The sequence below is a fragment of the Pituophis catenifer genome, unplaced genomic scaffold, assembly GCF_029215685.1.
Source record: "Pituophis catenifer annectens isolate HBS135680 unplaced genomic scaffold, rPitCat1.0.hap2 SCAF_6, whole genome shotgun sequence".
NCBI classification, from domain to species: Eukaryota; Metazoa; Chordata; class Lepidosauria; order Squamata; family Colubridae; genus Pituophis; species Pituophis catenifer.
In genome coordinates, this window is record NW_027256886.1 from 66,810,797 (window position 1) to 66,838,677 (window position 27,881).

The 27,881-nt window shown below is 38.8% G+C and overlaps 1 protein-coding gene across 1 annotated transcript in view; it reads left to right on the forward strand.

Moving 5' to 3' along the window:
• The window catches only part of PLCE1 (phospholipase C epsilon 1), an 87,482-nt gene that overhangs the window by 21,863 nt on the left and 37,738 nt on the right, over window positions 1-27,881 (forward strand). Inside the window, exons 3-8 of the mRNA XM_070946465.1 lie at window positions 12,709-12,854; window positions 14,771-15,029; window positions 17,078-17,292; window positions 24,043-24,718; window positions 25,515-25,697; window positions 26,334-26,451. Coding sequence (XP_070802566.1) covers window positions 12,709-12,854; window positions 14,771-15,029; window positions 17,078-17,292; window positions 24,043-24,718; window positions 25,515-25,697; window positions 26,334-26,451 — 1,597 coding nt within the window. The remainder of the gene's footprint in view (window positions 1-12,708; window positions 12,855-14,770; window positions 15,030-17,077; window positions 17,293-24,042; window positions 24,719-25,514; window positions 25,698-26,333; window positions 26,452-27,881) is intronic.

Sequence of the window (27,881 nt, forward strand, 5' to 3'; positions counted from 1 at the left end):
ACTTTGCAGTTTTAACTATGATCATCGTTATTAATAGAATTTTATATCCTTAAAATTCACAGTAATTTAAAATTTTAATCAAACTAAGGTTATAAATATATATATATATGTCCTTCTCAAAAAAGTAGAAGTTTTGTTTCTATTGTGATTGGATCAAAGTTCATTGCTAGTATGTCCGGAGGGACTTAAAGTAGTAGTCATTAATTACTATTTAAGAGACATTAGCTCACGCAGCTCTACCAGAACAGATTGCAAGGTTGAACAAGAAACTAACATCAAATATATAAAATGCAACAGCTTCAAATTTCATCGCTCATGGTACCATGCCGGTACCTTGCTGGTATTAGCATTTGTTCTCACTCGTTAGTTATTTGTATGCATTTGTTAAATATTTTCCTTGGCTCCTTAAATCACTAGGTTGGTGCTTGTAAGTTAAATCTTAATCAGAATGATCCACCCATCTCAGGCATCATTTGCTGGTTGATTACTTAAGGTTTTTTTTTTTTTAAGAAAAGTCTATATTTTATGATTTTTTTTGTAGTAGTCGTTAAGTGAACCTGTAGTCATTAACTGAACCCTGTGGTCATTAATTTTTTGTGAAAAACCAGAAGTTAATGCCAGTTCTAGCATGTGACCACAAGATGGTGCAAACTCCTGTAAATGCAGACCAGGTGCCAAAATGCAGTCATGTGATTACAGGGAGCGACCCTCAGAACTTCAGAACCGGATTGTAAATAACTTTTAGGGAGTTGTAGCTTCCGTCATAAGTCAACGACTACCTGTATAGTTGAGATGGAGAGATATTAAGTAGGAGTACCCATTGCTTGCCGTCAAAGGCAAAAAGATATTATGGAATGTGCCTGCGATTTAAACCAAACCATATGGCAGTAAGAATTAGTATTGAATAACTCATGTATAAATTTAGCCGACAGGCTTGGGATTAAGCTTTTGACCCTTTTTAAAAGTGGATGGCTTATGAGATTTCCTATTTGATTCTAGCCACAGAAGAGGTATGATCAAAATTCTTTTCTGGTGATTGCCTTTATATTTTAAAGCTAGTATACTCTTATTTTGGTTTGTGATCACAATTATAAACAGTTAAAATGCATTACACATCGTTCTTAGCATTGTTCACTCAGAAAGACATGGTGCTTAAGTAAAGTTGGAGACAAAAACAGATAAAAGCTATAGAGCAGGGGTCCACAGCTTCCGGTCCACAGCATGCTATAAACCGGTCCGTGCAAACAAGCAAAGCCCCATCTGCGGGATGCAGGCAGCACACAAAACTATGCCCCCTCCGGTCCATGGAACAACCTCTCTCCGTGGAACTGGTCCCTGGTGCCCAAAAGGTTGGGGGCTGCTGTTAAAGAGCATAGCATTCATCTGATTGACTAAGGAGCATTTGAATGTGGAACATTTTAAATTTGTTTTAAGTTTCACTGTAAAAAAAGTCAATATAAAATGAAATAAATAGTTTACTATTTTAGACCTAGGGGTAGAGATTTATATCCGAATGGTTATTGAGAATAGCTGAAGGTACAGTATAACATCAAAACACACAAAGTTAAAGGCTCTGTGATATTTAGAGGTTACACAAGTTGATTACCAGCTAGTTTTGAAGCATTCGTTCAATTCCAAAATGGATGGACCATAGAGATTTCATTTTGATGGTCCATGTCTACAGTCCTTCCTTCAAGCTCTGTCCTGCTCAGCCATAAATCTACATACTTCAAATGTTTGGCTTCTTGAATGTTTACCCAGAAGGACTAATATTATCCAACAGTTTAAAAGGCAGCCATGTAGTATTTTGCTCATATTGGCTATTCTGAACAAAGTAAATTATTCTTATTTTTTCACTTGGAAAAATATTTAAAAGGAAAGTAAAAGAATTGTAAAGTTCATTGCTGCTGGTGAAAAAAAAGATCTGCCAATTTATTAAATACCAAGCAATCTGCCTTTATGTTTGGAATATTTGTCCTCAGTTTTGTTTCTTTTCCAATCCAGATAGTACCATTAGTTTCTTGCACTTTTTGAGGGTTGAGAACATGTTTATTTTTCACTTTATTCATAATTTGATCGACAATTTTGGAGAAGTTACAGCCATTTGTATTCCTCTTTTGCTAGTTGCAGATCTTTTCTAAGAGAGATGTTTTTAGTGACATAACTACTAAGTTCACAAACAGATGTGTTAAAATTGTTCTCCATAATTAATTTTTATTAAACCACAGAGCCATAATTATAATTTATTAGAAATTATAGATGTCAACGAAAATTCTCGGTCATCCAGATAGAGTTGCCTGGAAGTTGAGTCAGGGTAACTGGACTTCTAGAAATGCTAGAATTCTATAGAAAATCTCAACTTTAATCTTAAAAATCTAACGTAATTTTGCTGTCATTCTTAAAAACAAGTTTATATTAATTACTTTGGTAGGAACTCAGTGTTCTAAGTTTAATAGATTTTATAAAGATGTTTATTTATTTAGATTTATATGGCCACCGATCTCACTGATTTTGGGCAGCTGAGAAGAATGAAAATACAATATAAATGCATATGTAATTTTTTTAAAAAAACCATCCCAACCAGTTAATACAGTACAAGTGGCTCTCAGTGAAACTGAGTTTATCAGAGAAGAGTCTATAAGGGGTGTCAAACACGTTATTGTCACGTGACATATTGTGACTTTTTACCCCTTCGCTAAAACGGGTGGGTGTGGCCAGTGCGTGATGCATCCGGACTGCGGGCCGCGAGTTTAACACCCCTGGTCTAATACATCCTCCAACCAACCAAGCTAATGTTTGGGTAGGAAGTACATGATTTTTTTTCCTGTACCACAGACCACCAGGAGTTTTGATTGCAGGGAGATATGAAAGCAATACATAACTAAAGCATCCTTTTCCATTTCAACTAGAAAGGATTTATGTGCTTCTGTGTGTATGAATATATGTATACCTAATACTTAATCTACCATTTAAGATTATTTATGGCTCTTAAGGCCACAAATTCACCTCCTGTGCCAGATATGTCCAAAAATGTATAAACATAAGCATGGTTTTCAAAAAGATGAAAGTGATGGCTGTGAAGATGTGATCAGAACACAGTCCCATGTTGCTACACATAACCAAAAGAAAAATGGGGTTGTGTTTTTTATTACACAGTCACAGTTGCCATCTTGATTTATCTTTCACCCTTCTTGCAAAGACTTCAGATTTAATCATATTCATGGTTAAATTTCTGGAATATGCCTCATGGACCATGTTCAGAGCAGCTTATGCATCCAAAAATCACTACGTTGTTCAATCGTATTTGAAAGTCTAAAGAAATGAGAATTTTAGAATAACATATCATATGCTTAGAACAGGGGTGGGTTCTAAATTTTTTTACTACCGGTTCTGTGGGCATGGCTTATTTTGTGGGTGTGGCTTGGAGGTCATGTGACTAGGTGGGCGTGGCTAGCTGGTCAGAGTCATTTCTGGAAGGTCCTCGCACTTACGACCTGACTCATTTGTTTGCTTTTAACACTGATCAGCTGTAGGATGGCCCTTTGAAGTCCCGTGGCAAGAGTTTAAACAGTTTTTTCCCCTCTAGTCATCAGCTGGGACTCAGGAGGCAGCAATAGATTGGGGGTGGGACCAAATAAAAGGTAAGAATAACGGGGGTGAGAGGGGGGGGAGAACCGGTTCGGTGACGTCATATTGTCACCGCTACCGGCTCGGTCGAACCGGACCGAACTGGGAGGAACCCACTACTGGCTTAGAATCTTCTGTACTGGGGACCTGCTTATTTACAGAGTCTTCTTTCTCTTTACCTTCCCAAATAAAGTGGATTCTGCTTAATCGTATTTCTTGATATTAATTGGTTAGTCATTCAGATGTAGAAGTGTAAAATATTGCCTTTCCATGCTCTCTGTTGTTACTTTTGAAACATTCTGAAAGTTCTTAATGGTTCTGTATGGCCTTTTCTGCTGGAAGCAAGACAAGCTTCTGTTTATGTTACCAGGACAACTGTCAAAAACTATGTTGCATAGAGTTTAATCTCTGAATAATTCTGTAGCTATGTGTTACTTGTACTAGGGATGAAATACCACACAAACCTCTCAACTCTGTTTAGGCTGATACCGTTTAATAATCTGTTTTATTGTATTTGTTAAATTACATTTGTTTCCAATTAAGATTGGTTTGGGAATTGTGTATATTTACTGATCATTATGCTGTACAGTATTTCAAATTCACTATCCAGAGGTGTTTTGGAGTGTATGAGAGAACAGACACAGCGCCTGTCTGCAACATTTTAAGGCAGCTTTGACTTTTCTGATTTCCAGGATCTTGTGACTGCCCTCTGAAGCTACTATGAGCTTCTGACAAAGGGCACAATTGCTTGAATATCTCAGAGAGGTGCCATATATGAACTGTGTACAGTCTGAAGTACTTTTTTGAAACTGAACTCAAAACACGGCAAAACTCTATTACAATGGTCCCCTTTTCGGCACCAGGGACCGGTTCCATGGAGAAAGTTTTTTCTGGGGACCAAAAGGGGCGTGGTTTCACATGCTGCCTGCATCCCGTGGATGGGGCTTCACTTGTGTGCGTGATCCAGTTGCTGGCATGCCGTGGCCCAGTGCCGGTCCACTGGGACCTCTGCTCTTTTACACTGAATGCAGGGGTGGTGTGATGGTTGTAAGTGTGTCTAGGCCATAAATCCCTTTTTTTCAAAGCTTTTGTAACTTTCACCCAGAGTTAAATGGATGGTCATAAGTTAAAGTCCATCTGTTGGCAACCAGTCCACTTGATTGTTTTGCCTTTATGTGTTGGGAAGGCAATTCTAGATATGTCCTAATGATTTTGGAGAGATTTCTTATCAGATAATGATATTTATGGGGGAATTACAAACTACGGTTAATTGATTCGCGTTTCAATTGGACAGTTGCTCGATTCTGTTTTCTGTTTGAAAAAGGGAGCTCGTTCTGTTCTCCAGGTTGGTGAGAACTGAGTTATCTAGTCCAGGGGTCTCCAACCTTGGCAACTTTAAGCCTGGAGGACTTCAACTTCCAGAATTCCCCAGCCACCCAGTCAGTATTCTCTCCTTCCAGCTGTTCAAAAGGAGTTTGAAAAACTCAGTGAAACCCACCCAAATTATCTCATTTCCTTTTTTTCTAGTCCATTGTCCACTCACATCACACAACCAAGTATGAGAGTTTCTGCTTTCTGGTCATCACTTGAAGCCTTTATGTAGCCTAGGACTGTTCGATTGTTGTTTTTTTCCTAGTCCCTGATACTCTAATGCTGTCTTATTTTGGGGTTTTAGCTTACACAACAATGCATTACCAGTGGACAGAGGATTATTTAACTATTCTAGTCTTTTGCCAATTAAATGTTCTTATCCTACACAGTCTTGTCAGTGTTTGTCATTGCCTTCTTCGTTCATTCTCTTTCTTTCTCGAGCACGTTGAACATTTTGTTTATTTTTGAGCCCCAAACTTCTTGGATATTAAGGGAAGTGTTTTACTTTCAAAATTGCTTTTAGTAATAATTATTTTATGTTTACACTGTCACGTGTCTTTTCCTTTTAGATTTATCTTTAGAGTTCTATTTGTTTTGCGTTAGTTATTGACTGCGATAAGTATTGATTTGATGCAAAAAGTAAATGAAAGTTTAGTGATATCATATCCCTCTACTTTGCTGCAAATGTGTCTGATTTTTTTGGTGTGCATTTCTGTCTTCCTATATAGCTCTAATTTTTAAGATCGTAAGCAAAACATTGCCTGCATAACAAATTAGTTTAGTGTTTTTTCTTGTATGAAACTTTGAAGGACTGCTTGATTTTGCTGAAATATCATGCAGTTCTCCCATTTAAACAGATTTTCGAAGCAACCTATCTCCTTGCTTCTAAATGTGAAATGGCCACATTGTGTTGTGACTCCGACCCCGGGGACAGAACACATTGCCTCTCTTTGCAGTGCTCTGGACTTCCTCTGAAACCTCTGTTGACACTTCCAGTAGCAGAAGATTTTGTTATTGGATTTAATTCAAATAACTTAATTTAATTGATTTGATTTTAACGCCACCTGACTCTGGCAGGGTACAACAGCATAACAAAAAAATAGAATACCACAACATCAGGGAGGAAATACCCCAAATAAAGAACAAAATGATTATGCTGTGATGTGCAGGACTTCTTCTGATGCGTCTTCTGATGCAATTTAGTAGAATTGCTGTTGAAGATCCTGATAGAATGATCCTCAGAAACACAACGTGGACAGGTCATGCTCAACTTAGAACCATTCATTTGAAGTTACAATGGCATTGTTAAAAGTGACTTATAATGGATCCTTGCACTTACAAGGAGTCTCAACATCCCTACAGTCAAGTGATCAAAAATCCGGGCGCTTAGCAACTAGTCTGTATTTATTTTTTTAATTTTTTTTTAATTTTTGCAACTAGCCTGTATTTATGATAGTTACAGCATCCGGGATTCACAGATCACCATTTGCACCTTCCCAGTCGTCTTCCAACCAGCAAAGTCAATGGAGGAAGAAGCTGAATTCCCTAAACGACTGCATGATTCACTTAACGCTTGGTTAATTAATGTGCATTGTCACCAAGGTGGGGTGGGGGATTATTATTATTATATTATTATTTTTATTATTTATTATTTTTATTTCTGTGCTTTTATGTCCTATAGGCTGCCTTGAATTGCCATGTGTAAGTAGGTGGCAGTATAAATTTTCTAAATAAATAAATAAACAGCAGTTACTCACTTAATAACTGTGGCAAAAAAAAAAGCCATAAAATCAAAAACAACCCATTTAACAACCACCTTGTTTAGCAACATAAATCCTGGTCCCAATTGTGGCCATAAGTCGATAAACGATCACGTCATCTCTAAGTCTTGTAGTAGTGAATTGTGGGTGCTGTCCACTCCTGTATACCGAAGTAGGAGTATTGCAACTGCTAACAATAATGCTAATGTTAATGCTCATAATATCCCCTCTGCAGCAAGTTTGTCTAGTTGTGCATATACAATTATGATCATAATTGAGTTCCAAATTTCCATTGCTAAACAAAATTTGTTAAGTGAGTTTTGCTCCATTTAAAAACCTTTCTTGCCATAGTGGTTAAGTGAATCACTACAGTTCTTAAGCTAGTAACACAGCTGTGAAGTGAATCTGGCTTCCCCATTGACTTTCCTTGTCAGAAATTTGCAAAACATTGTGACATGACCCCGGTACACTGCAACTGTCATTTGTTGTTAGTTTTGAAGTCGGGTCTGACCCATCGTGACCCCATGGACAACGTTCCTCCAGGCCTTCCTGTCCTCTACCATCCTCTGGAGTCCATTTAAGCTCACACCTACTGCTTCAGTGACTCCATCCAGCCACCTCGTTCTCTGTCGTCCCCTTCTTCTTTTGCCCTCAATCGTTCCCAGCATTAGGCTCTTCTCCAGTGAGTCCTTCCTTCTCATTAAGTGGCCAAAGTATTTGAGTTTCATCTTCAGGATGAAAGGTGACGATGATGGGCATTACATGTGGGTGTGAGAGGCAGATATGGTGGGAGCAGGGGGCCATATCGTGTTGTGGGAGTACGCTCTCGCTGTCTTCGAGCGGTGGCGCGCTCCGGCCCCCAATGCTCCTCTCGTTCCCCAGGTTGCACAGATGCTCAGGGCCTGGGCCTTCGGCTGATGTTATGCAATGCCAGGTCCATGGTAAATAAAGCCCCCCTCATTTGCGATCTTGTTCAGGAGGGGGGAGCGGACCTGGCGGGTATTATGGAGACCTGGTTGGGCCAGGAGGGGGAGGTCCCCCTCGTCGAAATGTGCCCACCCAGTTTTCGCGCATTTCATCAGCCAAGGTCACAGGGGAGGGGCGGGGGGGGTGGCGGTTGTCATTAAAGAAGGTCTTGGTCCGAGGGAGGCCACTGTTCCTCAGACTGCCGGATGTGAGTCCCTCCTTGTGAAGTGGGGTCATGGGATACAGATGGGCTTGCTGATCACGTACCTGGCTCCCTGCCACGTGGCAGCGGCCCTGCCCGAGCTGCTCAACGTTATAGCCGCGGTGGCGGTTGATACCCCCAGACTTATGGTCATGTGGGATTTTAACCTGCCATCCGTCGGTGAGGTGTCTGAGGCAGCCCGGGAGTTCATGGCTTCTATGACGGCTATGGACCTGACCCAGTTAGTTCATGGCCCTACTCACACGGGGGTAAACATGCTGGACCTGGTTTTTGTCTCTGGACAGTGGTTGAGTGGTCTTGAGATAGGGGATATAGTGATTGAGCCCTTGTCATGGTCGGATCATTCCTTCCTTCGCTTTGATCTTCGAACCGCCACACCTTGCCGCAGGGAGGCGGAACTGATGAGGTGGTTCCGCCCCAGGCGCCTGATGGATCCAGATAGGTTCCAGATGGAGCTTGGGTCATTCCCTGAGGCTCTGGCTCACGACTCGACTGAAGACCTAGTGGCCACCTGGGATAGGGCGGCCGCTGGAGCTTTGGACCGGGACGTGCCTTTGTGGCCTCTGACCCGACGCCGGTCTCACCTGGCTCCTTGGTTCACTGAGGAGTTGAGGGAGATGAAGCGCCGGAAAAGACGCCTGGAGAGTGGTTGGAGGGCCAGCCTTTCTGAATCTGACCAAATACTGGTAAGGTCTCATATTAAGACCTACCTAGTGGCGATAAAAGCAGCAAAACGTAATTATTTTTCCACTCTTATTGCATCATCAGATAATTGCCTGGCCGTCCTGTTTAGGGTGACCCGCTCCCTGCTCCATCTGGAAGCGCGGGAGGACCCCTTGGAGGGCAGGGCCAAGGACTTTGTGCAGTATCTGTATGACAAAATCACTCAGATTTGGGAAGACTTGGACTCTGGGAAGATTCAGGAGGGATGATGGAGGTAGGTCTTGAGAATGTTATCTGGGAAGAGTTTGATCCTGTGACCCCTGAAGACATGGACAGGATTCTGGGTAGACTGAGCGCAACCACATGTTTATTGGACCCGTGTCCCTCCTGGTTGGTGCTGGCTTCTCGGAAGGTTACACGAGGCAGACTCCAGGGGATTATTAATGCTTCATTGAGTGAAGGTGACTTTCCCGCCGCCTTGAAAGAGGCGGTGGTGAGGCCTCTCCTCAAGAAGCCTTCCCTGGACCCGGCAGTGTTAGCAAATTATCGTCCAGTCTCCAACCTTCCCTTTGTGGCGAAGGTTGTTGAGAGTGTGGTGGCGCGGCAGCTTCCCCAGTACCTGGATGAAACGGTTTATCTAGATCCGTTCCAGTCGGGCTTCAGGCCTCGGTACAGCATGGAAACGGCATTGGTCGCATTGGTTGATGATCTCTGGAGGGCTCGGGACAAGGGTTGTTCCTCTGTCCTGGTCCTATTAGACCTCTCAGCGGCTTTTGATACCATCGACCACGGTATCATGCTGCACCGGTTGGAAGAGTTGGGGGTGGGGGGCACCATGTTGCGGTGGTTCTCCTCCTTTCTCTCCGACCGGTTGCAGTCTGTGTTGGCAGGGGGGCAGAGGTTGATCCCGAGGCGCCTTGAATGTGGGGTGCCACAGGGGTCGGTCCTCTCGCCCCTTCTATTCAACATTTATGTGAAGCCACTGGGTGAGATCATCCGTGGTTTCGGGGTGAAGTACCACTAGTACGCTGATGACACTCAGCTGTACATCTCTACCCCGGACCACCCCAATGATGCCCTTGAAGTGATGTCCCGGTACCTGGAGGCCATGCGGATCTGGATGGGAAGAAACAGCCTCAGGTTCAACCCATCCAAGACCAAGTGGCTATGGTTTCCGGCGTCCCGATATAGTCAGTTGGTGCCATCACTGACTATTGGGGGCGAGTCGTTGGCCCCCACGGAGAGGACTCGCAACTTGGGTGTCCTCCTGGATTCACAGCTGTCTTTAGAAGAGCATTTGATGGCTGTGGCCGGGAGGACTTTTTATCAGGTTCGCCTGATCTGCCAGTTGCGTCCCTTTCTGGATCAGGACTCCTTACACACTGTCACTCATGCCTTCGTCACTTCCCGCCTGGACTACTGTAATGCTCTCTACATGGGGCTCCCCTTGAGGAGCACCTGGAGGCTCCAACTGGTCCAGAATGCGGCCGCGCGGGGGGTTATGGGAGCGACGTGGCGTTCCCATGTAACACCTCTCCTGCGCGAGCTGCACTGGCTCCCGGTGGTCTTCCGGGTGCGCTTCAAGGTCTTGGTTACCACCTTTAGAGCGCTCCATGGCTTAGGACCTGGGTACTTACGCGACCGCCTTCTACCACCAGTAGCCTCTCACCGGCCAGTATGCTCCGATAGAGAGGGGCTCCTCAGGGTGCCGGCAGTCAAACAGTGTCGACTGGCGGTCCCCAGGGGGAGAGCCTTCTCTGTGGGGGCACCTGCCATTTGGAACGATACGGAGAGATATGGAGGATCCCGGATTTACGCACTTTCCGCCGTGCCCTCAAGACCTTTTTATTTCAACAGGCTGGCCTGGCCTAACTTCCTTTTAATTGTTAATTTTAAATTTGTTTTAAAACAATAGGGGTGTTTTAATCTGTATGGGCCAAATTATTTAATGTGCTTTTACATTGTTTTTTAAATTTTGTATTATGTGTGTATTATCTTTTGGCTGCTCACCGCCCTGAGTCCTTCGGGAGTAGGGCGGTATATAAATTCAAAATAAAGTAAAGTAAAAAGTAAAAGGATCTGGGCTTCTAAAGAGCTGTCAGGGTTGATCTCCTCTAGGACTGACCGGTTTGATCACCTTGCAGTCCAAAAGACTTGCAGGAGTCTTCTCCAGCACCATAGTTCAAAGGCCTCAATTCTTTGGCGCTCAGCCTTTATTATGGTCCAACTTTCACAGCCATACATTGCAACTGGGAAAACCACACTTGTTGGCAGGGTGATGTCTTTGCTTTTTAGTATGCTGTCTAGATTTGCCATAGCTTTCCTCCCCAAGAGCAAGCGTCTTTTAATTTCTTTGCTGCAGTCCCCATCTGCGGTGATCTTGGAGCCCAGGAAAATGAAATCTGTCACTACCTCCATTTCTTCCCCATCTATTTGCCAGGAATTGAGAGGGCCGGATGCCATGATCTTAGTTTTTTTAATGTTGAGTTTCAAGCCAACTTTTGCACTCTCCTTCACCTGCATCAAGCAACTGTCATAAATATGAGCTAATTGCCAAGCATCTGAATTTTGATCATGTGACCATGGGGATGCTGCAATGGTCATAAGTGTGAAAAAAAGTTCATAAGTCACTTTTGGTGCTGTTGTAACTTCAAATGGTCACTAAATGAATGGTTGTAAGTCGAGGACTCCTTGTACAGTTATCTTGGCAACAAAAGTGTCATTTTTCCAAGGTGGTATTCAACAATACAGTTTAATCTCGTGCCCTAGTATTCCCTTGGAGTCTTCTTAATCTGGCCCAAATCTGCTTCTGTTCCAAGAGCAGGCGTATATTCTTGCAAATAAGATATTTGATTTTTTGACGGGGTAATTTTCTCCCTTTATAAATAGCTTTTAGGTACTTTAGTACAGTTTTGTAGACAAGTTTGCTATATGTCTTTAAATCTAACAGTTAAAAGATGATGAAATGCATGTGAAGCTCTCGTTACTGAAAGAATGTCAGTAAACATAAATTATAAATCCTTCAGGAGCCAAGAAGAAGAAAACTTAATGGAGGAGGGAAAAAAAGATTGCATTTATTATCTCATGTTGATAAGTGTTTATACAATGGGAAAAAACAAACCTCTTGGGAATCTCACTATAAAATAGTCCAGTTGGTTTGAATTATGTTTCCATGTGAAATATGGCATTTCTATATTTCTGTTTTTCTTTTTCTTTCAATTAATGTTGTGGGAAAGTGAACTGCATTTTCTAAGTGTTAGATAATTGTTCAGGTTTGAGCCCTCAAACAAATTATGTTGAAATGAGTACTCTCACTGAACCTAATATGGAATTTACCAATGAAGTCATATTGGGAATACGAGTTAGATCAAATTAAAGTAGATGTGTTTACATGTTCAGCAACATAGGAAGCGTTCTGAGAGTTTTAATTATTTAAAATTATTTCTGGAATTTATTTTTTAAAATATTTATAGCGATAAATGATATGTACCGTATATAAAATGATAGTGGTGAAGGGAAATTACATTCATACTTTTCTTATAAATGATGTAAAGTAAAATATCATTTTAAAATATGGTTTAAAGAAAGAACAATGCTTTGTAATAGAAAAAAGTTGTATTATTTAAATCTTTATAGTTATAAAACGTTACTAAACATTAAACCTTAGTGTTTTTCTTTAAAATTAGCAATCTATCATTGTGTATCCACACTATAGAAAGGTTAGTTTTAATTCAGTCATAGCTAGTTTTACATATATTGACCATGACAGTGAAAATTACTTAGATACAGCTAAAATATTGATTTCTGGATTCTGTACACAAATGTATTACATAGTGTTATGCACCCCAATAATAATCTTATCATGATTACACTGGATATAAAAAGTTTACACACCCCTATTAAAATGTCAGGTTTTTGAGATATAAAAAAAAATTCAGATCAAGATAAATTATTTCAGAATTTTTTCCACCTTTAATATGACATATAAGTTATACAATTTACTTGAAAAACAAACTGAAACATTTTTGGGGGGAGGGGGAATAACAATTAAAATATACAATAATGTTTTGCTTTCCTTTTTTTCCCCTTTTCAATAAGGTAAGCTCTTGGGTGACATGGCTGATTCTGACCGCAGGTTCTATGGAGGAAAAGCGAGAAGTTTTCTCTCATGTAATACATGTGGCAAAATGCTGCTGGAACATGGGCAACTACAATGGTGTAATGGAATTCTTGGCAGGCCTCAGGTACTTGAAGCTCATTCTTGAAATGATGGCAACTGAGGGATAGATTACGTTACAGCATCTGTTACATACCACTTGTCCATTTAAAAATAAATAAATGGTGAACATCACTCCATCAGTCATTGTGTTGAACGTTCTGTTAAATTGCATCCTTTAGCCTCATCCACTGAGTTTATGATTATAAATGTTTTGACAGAATTGAATAAGATGGATGACAGAGGTTATATTGTTTAAAAGACAGATCTTTTTTCAGAAAACTGAAGGGACCTCATTTATCTTACGGAAAGATAAACAAGGAAAACAGGGAAAAAAATTTTCAATCTCTTAGTACCACATTTAAACGTAGTTAAGAAAAAGTGCTATTTATCACCCTGAAGGAAAGGCATACTTTAGATAAATTTAAAATATATCTTATCAAATCTACCATGTTAAAAATACTTGCTCCATTTTTCATTATTATTCATGATTTCTCAAACATCGATATCTTCTCTCATTCGTACTCAATAAAATATGCACGTTGGAAAATAAAAGTAGCTTGATGTGACAAGACAGAGGCAAGATCTAAGTTATATGGCAGTGTACAAAGAAAGCCTTATATTTGAAAACATTTGTAGTTTCTTCATTCTATCCATTTATCATAACATTTCATAGCATCTTGATCATGTATTCTCTATTTGAAGAGGACTTTTTCCTTCTGGTTTGTAATGTAACATAATGATGCATATGATTTAATGAAATTATGTGCTGATGAATCTAATCTGACATGCTTACAGTACATAGTCTACATTAAATATAGTCTTCCTTCTGCCGTTGGCTTATCACTTTTTACTTTTAGCACATTTTTAATTCAAGTGTTCTTGTACATAGAATTAACTGAGTAAGATGAGAGTAAATCAGAAATTATCTACTCATTCTCCTTATATACAGGTAGTCCTCAGCTTATGACCACAATGGAACAAATTTCTGTTGTTGAGTTTAAGTGACTTTTGCCCCATTTTATGATCAGTTATTAAGTGAATCACTGCAGTTACTAAGTTAGTAACAAGTTGTCAAATGAATCTGACTTCCCCATTGAATTTGCTTGCCAGAAAGTCGCAAAAGATGTTCACAAAACACCGAGATACTGAAACCTTCATAAATAAAATCAGTTGCCAAGTGTCTGAATTTTGATCACGTGATCATGGAGATGCTGTAACAACTATAAGTTTGGAAATTGGTCATATATCACTGTTTCAGTGCCCTTGTAACTTTGAACGGTGACTAAATGAACTGTTGTAAGTCAAGAACTACCTGTATTTAGAGCAAGGGTCCCCAGCATGTGGACCATGGCCCACTAGTGGGCCATGAGGGAATGGCAACTAGACCATGGAAACAACCAGCAAGCGAGTGCGTGGGCAGTAAATAAGCATGTCTGTGCGTGCTCCATTTGCGTGAGCGGCAGTCTTAGGGGAGCCATCCCCTTCCCCCCACGGTCTTCAAAGCTGGTCCGTAAAACGTTGGGGAACTCTGATTTAGAGCATGTGCATCAGGTGTCAAAACGCGATCGCATCATGGGCCGTATCGTGATGTTCTTTGCTTTTGCGGAGCTGGGGTGGGCATGGCCTGCAGAGACCATATCCGGCCTGTGGGCCACTAGTTTGACAGGTCTGATGTACATCTAAATGATTGCGAGGTACTTATATTACCAGGCCACACTAAGACTAGATCAAAGCACACATGTCCCAGGCACAACACTGTCCTCAAAGAAATAAAACAGGCATATCCTTTGGGAATTTAACATGGCTAACATGATTAATTGTGCAATTGTAATTGTACAACAGCAATGATATTTTCATACCTGCATTGTGACATTATTTGTTATTGCTGCTAACAAGATATGTAGAAAAAAGCTAGTAAACTTTCTTATATTTTCCAAATAGGTCAAGAAAAGTTTTAAAAATGTGGCAGTTCATGGACCAATCTGATATTGAAACAATGCGCAGCTTGAAAGATGCTATGGCGCAACATGAATCATCGTTTGAATATAGAAAAGTTGTCAACAGAGCTCTGAATATCCCTGGCTGTAAAGTAGTTCCTTTTTGTGGTGTATTTTTAAAAGAGCTCTATGAAGTTTTGGATGGGACTGCAAGCCTCATCAGACTTTGTCCTCAGTATAATTCTCAGGATGAAACACTGGAGGTAATTTAATCCGTGAGCAATCTTATCTAAGAGAGTTGTTATATTTCCTTATAAGTGTGTGTGTGTGTAATTGTAAAGATTGATTGATTGATTGATTGATTGATTGATTGATTGATTGAAACCTTTACAATTGCAATAATGTTTTATCTGATAAGAATTCAAGTCATCTGTTAGATAAATTGTTCAGGTTCTCTCCAACCTGGACTCTGATGTTAAGGCAGATTCCATGGAAATGACCAAAGCACACTGGTTATAACTGGGGCAGTTTGATCATGTTGGTCCCGATGAAGTGGAGAAGGTTCAGTCACCTGTGTGTTGGACCCTTGTTCTTTCTCCTGGTTAACTAAGGGTATTCTAGGAGACCATCTGTGGTTTGATCCTGGTGGTGGTGAATTCACCCTTGAAAGAGGGGGTTGTCTCACTGCTGCTTTCTCATAGACTCTGGTCTACCCATTCCTCAAGAAGCCATCTCTGTATTCAACTATTTTGGATAATTGTTGTGCCATCTCCAATCTTCACTTCTTAGAGAAGTTTGTTGAGAATGTGGTTGTGTCACAGTCTCAGGGAATCCTGAGCTAGGGTTCATGCTTAGGTATACAACTGAAACAGCGTTGATTGCACTTGTGGATGACCTCTGGCAGAGGTGGGATGGGAGAGGTCCAGCACATGACCCATTGTCTGCGGAGTCCACCAGGACACAACATTCTCCACTGTCCTATTTAACATCTACAGAACATGAAGGACATTCTAGTAGGCATGGTCATACAACTTAATTTTGTGTGCCGGTTACATTCCTTCCTGGACTGAGATGCACTGCTCATCATCCCTCACACTTTAGTTACTTCCGAACTGCAATGTACTCTATATGGGTCTGCCCTTGAATACTATATATGGAGCTGCAAACTTTTCACAAAGCATTAAAACTGGAGATGCTCCAGAGCATGGAATTTGGAAGATTAAGTGGCCTGTGCATTGTTGTTGTCTTGCTGATGGCTTTTTATGTTGATATTCTTTTTAATTCTAATGCGTTGTAAGCTAACCAGAGTTGTAATTGCAAGACTGGTGGCCATATAAATAGCTTTAATTAATAAATAAAAGGAATACTTGGATTATTCTGTACTAGAATTACTGAGGTTAAATTGCAAAATCATCCTTTCTTCTATGTAAGTCTCTGTGCAAATTCCCTATGGCCTATGCCAAACAAGAATTAATTAGTAAGGTTATTAAATGTCTCTTTCACATACACACACTCACACATTCAATGTAATCCTTAAGATCTGCTTAAATTCTTATACACAACAGTCTCCTACTAGATTTTTTAAATATTCTTTTGAATGACTTAGCTAACAATGTGTCTCCTTAAAGAATACAGTTAATGGGAGAAAAAAACAGCCAAACTCCCTTAGGCTTATAGATTTGCTGCTATAGTTTCTTGGATCTTTCCTTGGTTTCTAAATTAGCAAAAATGCAATAAATATATTCCCATGTTCCACAGTGAAATACTCTGTTTTTGTCGTTATTTCCAAATAAATGCCCTTTCAAATTTACCATAACAGCAATATCAGTGTTATCAAGAACAGAGACTGTTCTGTGAGCTGAACTGAAGTGCCAAAGCAACATTAATGATAGACATTCCAGGCATGCAAGTACATTTTGGTATGAAGCAAAATGTATTCTCATTGAAAGTCTGTTCCTATTTATCTTAGAATAGACCTCATTCATTTCCAATAGCATTTAGATTTATATACCGCTCCACAGTTCTTTACATCACTCTCTGAGCAGTTTACAGTATCAACATATTGCCCTCAACAATCTGTGTCCTCATTTTACCGACCTCAGAAGGATGGAAGGGTGAGTGAACCTTGAGCTGGTAGTCAATTTAATGGGATTCCAATTGGCCAGAAACATTATTGGATAATCTATGTTACCTGGTTCAGGCGGTAACTACTTGTAGTCCTAAAATGTTTAAAAGATATATTTTTGTATAATAATCTTTAGCTATGAATAGTTATAAAGTCAATACTTAGTACTGTGTCTTCTTTTTTTAGTTTGTTGCAGAATACAGTGGTCAAGATAACTATTTGCAAAGGATAGGTCAAGATGGTCTACATGATATAGAAAAAGAATCTATGGCTAATTACATATTTCAAACAATTCGAAGCTGTAACCGAAGTTTGGAGTCAGAAGATGGAGAAGATAACTTTATTGAATATGAAGGTGGAAATTCCAGAAAAAATTCTTTGAAGGACAAAACTCGCTATCAGTAAGATTTTTTTTTAATTTTTTTTAATTTATTTAGATCTTCAAGTTACAGCATTAAAAAATTTATATGTAAGTTTTAAATATAAAGCATAGCTCAAATAATTGTCCAAAAATGTTCAGTCAATCATGACCCTGAGGTACTCAAAATGGCATCATCCTTATACAACATAGAAAAATTGAAAGAAAAGGGAAACCCTTGAAATTTGTAAGAATATATACCCACAGAATTCAACTCAATAAGGATGAATTTCATAGACATGAAGCATTGTTACAACTCCCATTTGTACTTCTACATATCTTTTTTCCTACAGCAATATCATCATTAATGACATCTTAAATTTTTAAATGTGGTTATATTGGCAACCATCATCAGAAATATCTCTAAATCATGACTAAGCATGGAGGTATTGAGGCCTGAGGAGGCATGTGGACAAAATTCTTAGATGTGACCTTCAGATCCTTCTAAAAGATGATGCCCACTTCTGTCTCCTGGTTTTGTCTACTTTTAGACACAGGAATAGAGTATCCCAGTACTTGAAAGCACTGATCAAATCACAATGCTCATGATGTTCAATCACTTCAAGGTTGAGTACCCCTGGTTTAGAGTTTGATGGGTGTTTTTCTGCTTCCAGTTGTAGCTTTCCTTGTGTGGTTCCAGTGCTTGTTATTTGGGGAAATTTACAGGGAATACTAATGGCATTCTCTCCTTTTCTAAAACTCTTCCATATTTTTTCATCTTTTTTTGTTATTAAGAAAGAACCCTTTGGGAGGGGAAGATAGAACTAATTCCTTGTTTAGAACCATCAAGGCTCAGAAAATAATAGGTTTCTACCTTTCTTCCTCGGCTCTAGCAGAGCCATAAAGCAACTGAATTAAGTATGTGATGAGAGATCACTAAGAAATACCTCTATCTCTCTTAGATGAGAGATCACTAAGAAATACCAGGACTGTGGGCTAATTTAGGAAACACAGAAAACAGCCCAGAAAAAAGCAATGGAAGATCAGAGTCACCTAGATAGTAGGATGGGTGATATCTAAATTTGATAAAGAAATAAGAAATAAATAAATAATTTTGTATTGTTGCCATGAAAACTGCATGTCCCTTCAATTACAAATTGAGCTCAAGGACATTAATTTAGATTTTATTTTTGAAGCCTGAATGTTATACCGGTAGTAAATTACAGTTACTTTAAAATGGAAGCAAAAAAATCTGAACTTGGCCTCAGAAGAAGAAGAGAGATGGTATGAATAGGGAGGCATTTTTAAAACACTAAATTATACTTTGATCTTTAGCATTATATTCAGCTGAGCTGAATATGTCATTTTAAAATGTATATTCCCAATTGTAATTCGAGAATACATAATTTATTTATTTATTTTATTCGATTTCTATACCGCCCTACTCCCGAAGGACTCAATTTAAAACAAGGGTGTACTTGAACTTCTTCTTGGTCCAGTCCTTTTGTCAAGAATTATGTGTGGAATTGTGGTTCTAAGATTCTTGGAATCTTTCTCTTTAAATTTTATATTCCCTCGTGATGTAATTACTTTCAGGCAAAATTATTTCATCTTGTACATGAAATTTTAAGCAGCCTATAGATGCAGCTAGGACATAAGTCAGCGATGCCAGGAATAACATCATGCCATCTCTGTTGATCTTAGCTTAGAACATTGTATCCTGCTGGAATAGCATTCTAACTCAGTCAAAATAAAGGTTATTTATTATTGTTCCTAATCCCATTACTTTTAAGGACATGTTATCTGAGATTCTCAAATTATTTTAGGAAGAGCTTATCAGAGCTAGTAAACTCTTTGAATATTCACACTAGAGCACAGCCATTCAGCACAGGTGTTGTTTTCATTATGGCATATGGGAAGGTTGTTATTCTCTGTTCTCGGATCTCCCAGTGCTCTGTGTGTGGTGAGAAAACAGCTGAGTCCAGGAACACCATGCACTTAAATGAACGTTCTGAGAGACCAATGAAAACTTTTTTAGACTTCACTGCTTCAACCATATCCCCAAGAAAAGTTATAACTGCTATTATTTCTCGTTTCCTGGTGAATTGAAAGTTGACAGCTGTGATATAGAGAGATAACATTTCTCTTAGGTGTATGATCCAAGAATACAGTTCTGTTCATCTGTGAAATCCACTGGGTGGTCTGTGCAAGTTACTGTCAGCCTAACTTTATTCTAAATGTATAGGAATCATTGCCTGCCTGCCTGCCTGCCTGCCTCCTGCCTGCCTGCCTGCCTGCCTGCCTGCCTGCCTACCTACCTACCCACCCACCCACCCACCCACCTATCTATCTATCTATCTATCTATCTATCTATCTATCTATCTATCTATCTATCTATCTATCTATCTATCTATCTATCTATCCCAGGTAGCATTAAATCCCAAGGCTAAATGTCTTATCGGTATCAAAGCACACAGCTGCCAAATTATTTCATGAAATGCATTTATTCATTTATTGACTTTATTTGCTGCCCATCTTGTAGGGAACAACTAAAATAAACCTTTTTGTGTTCTTGCAAGGCAATTCTGCCATATAATTACAATATAAAATAATTACATTACAAAATTTGTAAAGATTGCTTCCAGGAGACCTTTTTATGTGCAGTATGCTTATTCATCCAAGTTCACAGAGCAGCCAGATGTCACCATCTCTTAATCATCAGTCCATGTTTCATCCTCTTTTCTGTTGTTGTTCCTGTTAACAGGGATGATCTATTTAGACAGAAATACTCACAGCAATAATTTTGTCAGATTTTTTGGTTGTGGATTTGAAGTCAGCGGAGGCAGTCACCGTCTTTCTTTCTCCCTGCCATTGCTCTGGAAATGTGACTCGTGAGCATGTAGACATGGCAATTTTAATGCAATCTTAAAATTAACTTTTCTCCTTGATTCTATCGATTTTTCCTTACAATGTAGAAGGGACATATTGCACATAGATGGGTGATCTATCTGTACATGTATTTAAAAAAAATACATGTACAGTGCTTTGAAACGCATTAAATTTGGCCCTCAATACATTTTGATGTGAAACTTTTGTCCCAGCACACATTGTTTGTTCGGTACTCAACATACAAGCTAGAACATGTCAGCGTCAGTTGCCTTGTGACTCACTATATTATTCCTTATGGGAAAAATTTGTTTGGTACTCATCATTTTTGGTATTCATCTCACCTCCCGGAACCAATTAACGATGAGTTCTGAGGTATGACTGTATATGGCAATATGTGAACAGTAGATTGTACCCAAAGAAATTGTCAACCTTTTAACAAATAATTCCCAAATTATTGGTCTAGGAGGGAAAAATAGTTTATTTCACAGATAGAAAAGAGTTACGTTATCATAGGAAGGTCAGCAACAAGTGTGGGAGTTTTAGGAGTATTGTGTAGGCCCGCGACCTTTGGGGGAGGGGTTGTGTAGTTTTATAGTCCTTGCAGCTCTTGGTGTGTGAAACTCTTGCATTCCTGTTCACAACTATCATTGTATTCAGGAAAGGGATTGGGATGGGTGAGATGAAATGCTACTTTATTATGATCAGTCCAATGAAACTGATGGTATACATCAGACGTCTTTATAATAAAGCATAAGAACTGCAAAAAGAAAGTATGTTTACATCTGGACATGGCCAAAATCAGGGTAAAATCTCGGTAACATCAACATTGAAAAGAAGCATTATAAGCAAGCAGTAACAAATTAATCATTAGAAGTGGCTGTAAAGCCAAGCTCTTTTAAGGCTACCAAAACATATAAAGAAATGCTATTTGACTGGTATTAACTACCATGCTGGCATTAATGAAATCTGGCTCTGAGACAGACCAGTCAGGAACCGGTACTGTTGGAATTTTCTTCAAAACGGACCAACGAAAGAACTGATTAGAAATCAGCTTTGTTACATTGTTTTACATGTAAATCATGCATCATTTTACTTGTTTGCTTTGATTAGGGATTTATTTATTTTTTTGAGATTTCAAACCCAGTTTTATCACTTAAAAAAAAGGTTTGTTTGTTTTTTGGTGGTATAAATTATATTTTTTGCTTGAAATACTCTTACTGAAATTGCTATCTGGATGCATTCTTTGCAATGCTGTCTTTCATTTTTCTATTGTGTTGTATTTCACAACCTAAATAAATGGACTAATAAGTCCTTTGGAGTTGAGCAGCTATATTGAATTTGAATAAATAAATAACTTAAGGTAAACAATTCCCTCATAGGTTGATGCAAAGAGTTTATGAAGACTAACAGCAATTACTTACCACAAACTGTTGTGGATTGTTTTGAATGATCATCTGGTCCTTCATATACTTCTTCCACCTTCTCTTTAGTAAAGTGGCAGTTTGAAGTAGGTATGGAACAATTCTAGGAACTGGAGGACAAATGATTTTGAACATAAATAAAAAGTGGTGTCTTGCACTGAAAGCACAGTTTGAAATGGTTTCGAGCAAAAATTTGTAGACATGCAAAGCCATGGATATAAATACATAAACGAAGAACATTTGAAGAACAATAATTACAAGTAATCATCCTGTGTTTCTTGATTACTAGAGGCAATAAAAGGAGGAAGAGGAAATGATGGTGAAGCATAGTGAAGACTATAGTTCATCTTTGTCTGTATTTACACAGCAGCCCAGCTGTGAAAAGAAACATCATAAACAACCTGACCTCATATAATTCTAAACAGTGTAGATTATATTAATATTCAGTTAATCTACATTTGTGCAGAAAACACAAATGCCTTTTTCTAAATGTGCTCATTCCCTTAATATGTATGTGAGGTCATCTTTGCTTCCTGACAAAAGAGCTTCTAATGTAATTATCATCTGGCATCAGTTCTTTCTGGGCATATGAACAATATCTGATGTTTGTTTGGCTAATCTTCTTGTCCTTTCATCTCACCTCTTGACATCTAAAAAGTGTTTGAAAGTCCTTGGATTTGTTGTTTAACAATTTACAGCTTTTTTGAGGGGAATCAGCTTATTATTAATTGAAGCTTATGGGTTTTTTTAAAAACATTATGTTTGTTGGATATTAAACTTGAAAGGCTTTCCTAAAAATAAATAGAAGTTTTCATGCATTAGAATGCAGAAAAATGGAGGCAGTATACTATATCTCTAACATCAAAAGCTGGATGTTGCTAATAGCATTCCTGTTGGCTGATTATTGTTTTTTTTTTTTACATTTTTTCTTTGTTTCAGTAGAATTCCACTTAAAAACAAGTGCTACTAAACTGAACTTCATCCTTTTCTCTTTATTCAGATTCTTATTCTTCTATCTCAATCATAGCCGTTTTTGGTAAAATGAAGCAGCAAAACACATTCATTTTGATCGGATTGAAAATATTATTTGCCTAAAATTTCATTCTTCAGCATTCTTTTATGGTAAACTAAAGTCTTTTTAACAATTCTCAAAATGTGAGAATTGTTGGAAATTGAAGCAGTGATGTGTTCCAGTGGAATAAAATAATAATAATAATAACCATGTCATTCTCTGTTATAAATGTTGATTTCAGTTTTGACACATGCTTTTGATGAACCATGTTAATTTCTATAGTAGTACATTTTACAGCAACATACTTGGAATAATTTCTCCATACTGTTAAAATGTTTAGTCATGAGTCTTTGAAAAAACCTGCAATATTTCTTTACTTCCAATCTGTAATGAAATAGTGCTTTTTGAAATCTATTTTCGAGAATCATTCTTTGGGCTTATAAATGTATGAAGCATGTACTCATATTACAGTGTCTATGTGATATAGGCTGGACATTGTGGCTTTGGCATGCATTAAATAATTTGTGATGATGAACTGTTTTAAGTATGCTTGTTAAGATATTTTCCATGTTTGCATTCCTTAAGCCACAGCAGGGAAGACTTGATACTGTGTGTGTGAATTTTTCACTTTTTTAAAATAAACAAGAGTTATGCAAGAAAAAGAAAATCTTATGCATACATTTTGAGTACATGTAGTTCTCAGCTTACGACCACAATTGAGCCCAAAATTTCTGTTGTTAAGTGAGACATTTGTTAAGTGAGTTTTACCCCATTTTACGACTTTTCTTGCCACAGATGTTAAGTGAATCACTGCAGTTGATAAGTTAGTAACCTGGTTGTTAAATGAATCTGGCTTCCCCATTGATTTTGTTTGTCAGAAGGTCGCAAAAAAGATGAATCACATGATCCTGGGACACAGCAACGGTCTAAATATGAAGCAGTTCCCAAACATCTGAATTTTGATTGCATGATCATGGGGATACTGCAAAGGTCGTAACTATGAAAAACAGTCATAAGTCACATTTTTCAGGACCATTGTAACTTTGAATGGTCACTAAATCAACTGTTGTAAGTCGAGGACTGCCTGTATTTATGTCTTATCAGACCTTATTTTTTTAATATACTTTTAATTTCCCTGAAATAATAAACATTTATTAACTCTATTATATTTTTATTAAAAATAAAAGCAAAACCAACATTGGGGACATAAGCAGAACATAAATGATTAATAAATGCCATAATTTTACCATTTTATATATTTTTTTTAGAAAATAGCCCTTTCATTACAAATGAAGCTCATTGAGAAAGAATGGCTTTAACATTAATTAACGTTAAAATATTTTACTTGCAACACATTGCAAAGACATCATGCACAACTGTATATTAATTCACAGAATTGCATGATGAAATAACAAGTCACATGTTGGTCTTTGCAAATGAAGGCTTATCTTGTATCTTGGTTTCCACTCAGCTTAACCATTGGAGAGCTGTCAGATTCTGAAAATGACATATTCGAGCAGTCCAAAGAATGGGCTACGCAGGCTGCTGAAGAACAGCAAGAAGCTTTCGGCCATGGAATAGAGCTAATTCCCTGGTATGTCTTGTCAATCAGAGCTGACGTCCATCAGTTCATGTTGCAAGGCGCAACTGTTATACGTTACGATCAAGAAACTCACTTATCAGCTCGTTGTTTCCTTCAGCTACAACCTGATAATAGCACACTGATATGGACAAAGCCAACCATTGCTTGCTGTGCAAATTCTAAAATTAAACTTAGTACATTAAGTAGCAGCACAGAACTTGGAAAATTTCAGTTTCTTGGCAGTACTGGATTAAATGGACTGGTCGAGGGTTGCTTAGATCTGCTGTCAGCGAAAGCTGTGTATATGGGACACCCCGGCATTGATATGCATGCGGTGTGCATCCAGAATAACCTTTTAAACATGACCCTTGAAGAGAATGGTATAACATTATTATATGGACTTCAAACTACTGAAAACAAATTGCTGCATTTTGTGGTTCCAAAATATAGTGCTAAAATGTTGTTTCATGGATTACTGGAATTAATTAATGCTATAAGGAAGATGAAGAGATTTCCTGATCAAAGATTACAGTGGCTGCGGAAACAGTATGTCAGCCTCTATCAGGTAAAATGAATTATAATTGTCCCTTTTCCTATCAAATACCGTGTTTCCCGAAAATAAGACCCTGTCTTATATTTTTTTGCCACCAAAAACAGGCACCAGATCTTATTTTTTGGGGGGGGGATGTTGTCCACTGACTCACCTCACTTATGCACATCACCCCTGACCTCTTTTTCACTATCAGAGGCCTTCAGGAACTTCTTCGTCCAGCAAGGCTTTCCTGAAGGCCTCTGCAAGCCAATAAAAGAGCTCCGGATCGATCCAGAGCTCTGTTATCGGCTAGGAAGGCCTTCAGGAAAGACCTTTAGGAAAGGCCTCTGTAGTCGATAACAGAGCTCTGGATTGATCCGAATTTCTGTTATCGGCTACAGAGGCCTTCAGGAAAGCCTTAGCGACAGAAGAAATGGGCCAAGGTGTGCGACACCTGGCTGCAACTGCCCTAAGGTAACTAGTAGGGCAGCTTCACCCCTCCCCCATCCCCATCCTAGCTTAATTTTTACCTGTGCACCCTTGAGTGGGCGGGGTCTTAATTAGGGCTTATTTAGGGGGATAGGGCTTATATTGGGCACGCATGTAAAAATCAAGCTAGGACTTACTTTCTGAGTAGGTTGTATTTTTGGGGAAACACGGTATATGTATTTTTTTCCTGTTATCGCATTATTGAATTCTGTAATCATCTGTTTTCTATTCCTATACTGTGTTATTACCTAATATGTCTCCACACAATTAAAAGAATACGAACTATTTCTCTTCAATTATGTAGATTGTACATTTTAATAAAGTTAAATATATTTATTAGGAGGATGGCCGATACGAGGGTCCAACCTTGGCTCAAGCGGTTGAGTTATTTGGAGGGAGACGCTGGAGTACAAGAAATGCAAGCTCGGGAAATTTGGTAAAAAGCATAGAGAAGCCAGGTGTGCAGAGAAACAACACTTTAGGAATCAGTGCAGCGAAGAAGAAGAAAAAAGTGCTTATGAGGGTAGGAGTCTTTTGTTAGTTAATATTATTACATGGATTATTTGAGATTTATTATGTTTTCACCCATCAGAGTGAATTTTTACATAAATAAACCTTAGTTCTTTAAATTTCATTTATTTGGAAGCAATGCAATTTTTCTTTTTTACACACACACACACACACTATAATAAAACTTTGCGTGTACTAAATGAAACTGGAAATAGAATGTTCTCAGTGGTATTTTGACTTCTGAGGTTGGCCTTTATTCGCATTTTCAAACCTAAGGAGAATGGAATTTGAAGTGAAACGGTATTTTTGATTATGCAGAAAATACCATTTTTTAAATGCTGCTCAGAAAATACAATCTTGGAAGCAGAATCCAATTATATCAGGTTTTATTATCATTCTTCCTTCAGTCATGCAGTCCAGTTAAAATCATTGTTTGCTTTTCCAAAGTTATTTTATTTTTAACAATGCCTAGCTTGACGCCCCCAATGAATATTGTTATTCATTCTGTTCCATATGCAACTTTCATCGCCTTTTGGTTCACCAACTGGTTTAATTAGCTGTTCATAGAGCTGTGTGACTTACAAAATAGAAAGTGGTTGAAATATGTACTGTTTTCTAAGACGTTTATTGAGAAAATCGCTGTTTCAAGGGTGAAAGTGGAGATGGCACTGATGATGAGATGGCAAGTCGAAAAGCAAAACCTCATAAGGAAAATCGGAATAGAAGTGGTTCGGATCCTCCAGATATTGATGAACAAGAAGAACTAGGTAAAAATAATTTATTAAACCTCTATGCCACTCAACTCTCGATGTTACGGCAATCAAAAAATTATAATAAAGTCAATAAAAAGATAAAAGATGGTGACTAATATTTATTTGTTTGTTTGTTTGTTTGTTTGTTTATTTATTTATTTATTTATTTATTTATTTATTTATTTATTTATTTATTTATTTATTTATTTATTTATCAAATTTCTATCCCGCCCTACTCCCGAAGGACTCAGGGTGGTGAACAGCCAAGATAAAATACAGATAATACAAATATTAAAAATCCCTTAAAATTATTAAATATTTTGGCTGAAACACAGATTAAAACACCCAATTTATAAAATCACGAATTAAAAATTTAAAAGAGGAGAGTTAAGCCAGGCCAGCCTGCTGAAATAGAAAAGTTTTGAGAGCACGGCGAAACGTGCGCAGGTCCAGGATCCTCCGTATCTCTGGAGGATCTACATCATCAACAGCTGTATGTGTCACACATATACAGCATTCAAGATTAACAATGTGAAAAATTGTGTTGAATATCTAATTTTGGTTAGTTTCAAATAAGAAAACTTCAACCAAGAATTCCAAAACTGGCTAAGTAAAACAATTCATATTTATTTATTTATTTATTATTTTATTTGATCAAATTTGTATACCGCTCTACTCCCGAAGGACTCAGGGCGGTGAACAGGCACAAAATAAAACACATAGATACAAAAGTTAAGAGCAGAATTAAAACCACATTAAATATTTGAGCCCAAGACAATTTAAAACATCCCAAAAATTTAGAACAAATTTAAAATTTCAATTTAAATCTAAAAATTAAAAATTAAAAGGGGGGAAAGGTCAGGCCAGGCCGGCTTGTTGAAATAGAAAGGTCTTTAGAGCGCGGCGGAAAGTGCGCAGGTCCGGGATTCTACGTATCTCCGGGGGGAGCTCATTCCAGATAGTAGGTGCCCCCACAGAGAAGGCCCTCCCCCTGGGGGCTGCCAGTCGACACTGTTTGGCCGATGGCACCCGGAGGAGCCCCTCTCTATGAGAGCGTACCGGCCGGTGGGAGGTTGATTGTGGTAGTAGGCGGTCCCATAAATAGCCAGGTCCTAAGCCATGGAGCGCTCTAAAGGCTGTAACCAGAACCTTGAAGCGCACCCGGAAGACCACTGGGAGCCAGTGCAGCTCACGCAGGAGAGGTGTTACGTGGGAGCACCATGTCGCTCCCATAACCACCCGCGCGGCCGCACTCTGCGCCAGTTGGAGCCTCCGGGTGCTCCTCAAGGGGAGCCCCATGTAGAGAGCGTTGCAATAGTCCAGACGGGAAGTGACGAGGGCATGAGTGACTGTGTGTAAAGAGTCCCGATCCAGAAAGGGACGCAACTGGCGAATCAGGCAAACCTGATGGAAAACCCTCCCGGTCACGGCCGTCAAATGCTCTT